The sequence below is a fragment of the Triticum aestivum genome, chromosome 7D, assembly GCF_018294505.1.
Source record: "Triticum aestivum cultivar Chinese Spring chromosome 7D, IWGSC CS RefSeq v2.1, whole genome shotgun sequence".
NCBI classification, from domain to species: Eukaryota; Viridiplantae; Streptophyta; class Magnoliopsida; order Poales; family Poaceae; genus Triticum; species Triticum aestivum.
The window spans coordinates 148252329-148253648 of NC_057814.1; the positions used below are offsets into that span (position 1 = coordinate 148252329).

General features: G+C 64.1%; 1 protein-coding gene across 1 annotated transcript; it reads right to left on the minus strand.

Moving 5' to 3' along the window:
- Positions 1-224: 224 nt before the first annotated feature.
- On the minus strand, positions 225-1320 carry LOC123165492 (polygalacturonase inhibitor). The gene has a single exon (XM_044583150.1). It carries the CDS (start codon positions 1271-1273, stop codon positions 416-418), a length of 858 nt encoding a protein of 285 aa, XP_044439085.1. The 5' UTR covers positions 1274-1320; the 3' UTR covers positions 225-415.

Here is a 1320-nt window from a genome sequence, read left to right on the forward strand (position 1 = left end):
GGCTTGCACTCGCCCCGACCATCCCTCTTTGCTGCTTCAGTTCTTTGGAAATCGACTGCCACTGACGCCTAAGCTAGAAGTGTTATGTTTAAGCCGTCGGACTAGGAAAAGTATGCAAGAAGTGCTTCATCCCCCACTTTTATTGTGTTAGTGTTGGTGAAACCAATTAGCAATGCACGACGGCCAAACACAATCGAATTTGCACGAGCGCAGACGTTCGCTCATTGTAAAATCCGATATTATATTAGCTGATCGACTTGACCTGCTCGCGATTAATTGGCCAGGAGTGACACTTGCTTGCTAATCACGAAATACATTAAGAAGGGGCCTTAATGCCTTATTGCTAACTCAAAGGTGTGGAGATATGCAGCAATACATCAGTCAAGCGGTCACGTGCAGTGAGTGGCCACCGTAGCTAGCTGCAGGGCGCGAGTGGGCGGCCGCAGAGGCACTTGTTGGGCGCGAAGTGCTTGGGGCCGAACCTGTGCGTGTACCGGCCCTGCGGGATCGGCCCGCACAGATTGTTGTAGCTCACGTCGAACGCCAGCCACCTCCTCGCCGCCGCGGCCGCCGGGATGGCCCCGTAGATCATGTTGTGGTCGACGGCCAGTATGTCCAGCGCCCCCGGCAGCTCGACGCGGCCGAGGTCGAACGCGAACCGGTTGCGCGACAGCCGCACCGAGTTCACCCGCTTCCCGGCGCCGAACAGCGCCGACGCGTCGCCCGTGAGCTGGTTGTCGGCGACGTCCACGCTGCCGAACTCCGCGCCCGCGAAGGCGGCCGGGAGCGGGCCGGCCAGGCGGTTGCCGGCGACGGAGAGGTCGTACACGGCGGCCGTCGGCGGGATGGGCCCGTCGAGGCGGTTGCCGTCGAGGCGGAGGAAGGCGAGGCCCGGGAGGGCGCGCGGGCCCAGGAAGTCCGGGATGCGGCCGTAGAGGCGGTTGTAGGCCAGGTTGACGGTCTGCAGGGCGGTGAGGTTGGCGATGGCGGCGGGGACCGGCGCGGAGATGTTGAGCGCGAAGACCGTGAGCTCGGTGACCCGGCCGGTGGCGGCGTCGCAGGAGATGCCCGGCCAGGCGCAGCAGGGCGCGGTGGAGTTCCAGCCGGAGAGGTCCGGGTGGTTGCCCAGGGCGGCCTTGACGGCCAGGAGAGCCGCCTTGTCCGACTTGTCGCAGAGGGCGCCGTCGGCCCGCGCAGCTGCTGCTGCAAGGACAAGGACGGCGACGCCGACGAGGAACGGCATGTTGCGGCGTCCCGGATTCGTGAGCTGCATGGTGCTAGTGGTGTGCCTTGTGTGGGAGGAGACTGGGAGCGTGGAGG

Coding starts and splice junctions, on each gene's coding strand:
- LOC123165492 (XM_044583150.1), bottom strand. CDS start 1,273: ATGCAGCTCACGAATCCGGGACGCCGCAACATGCCGTTCCTCGTCGGC.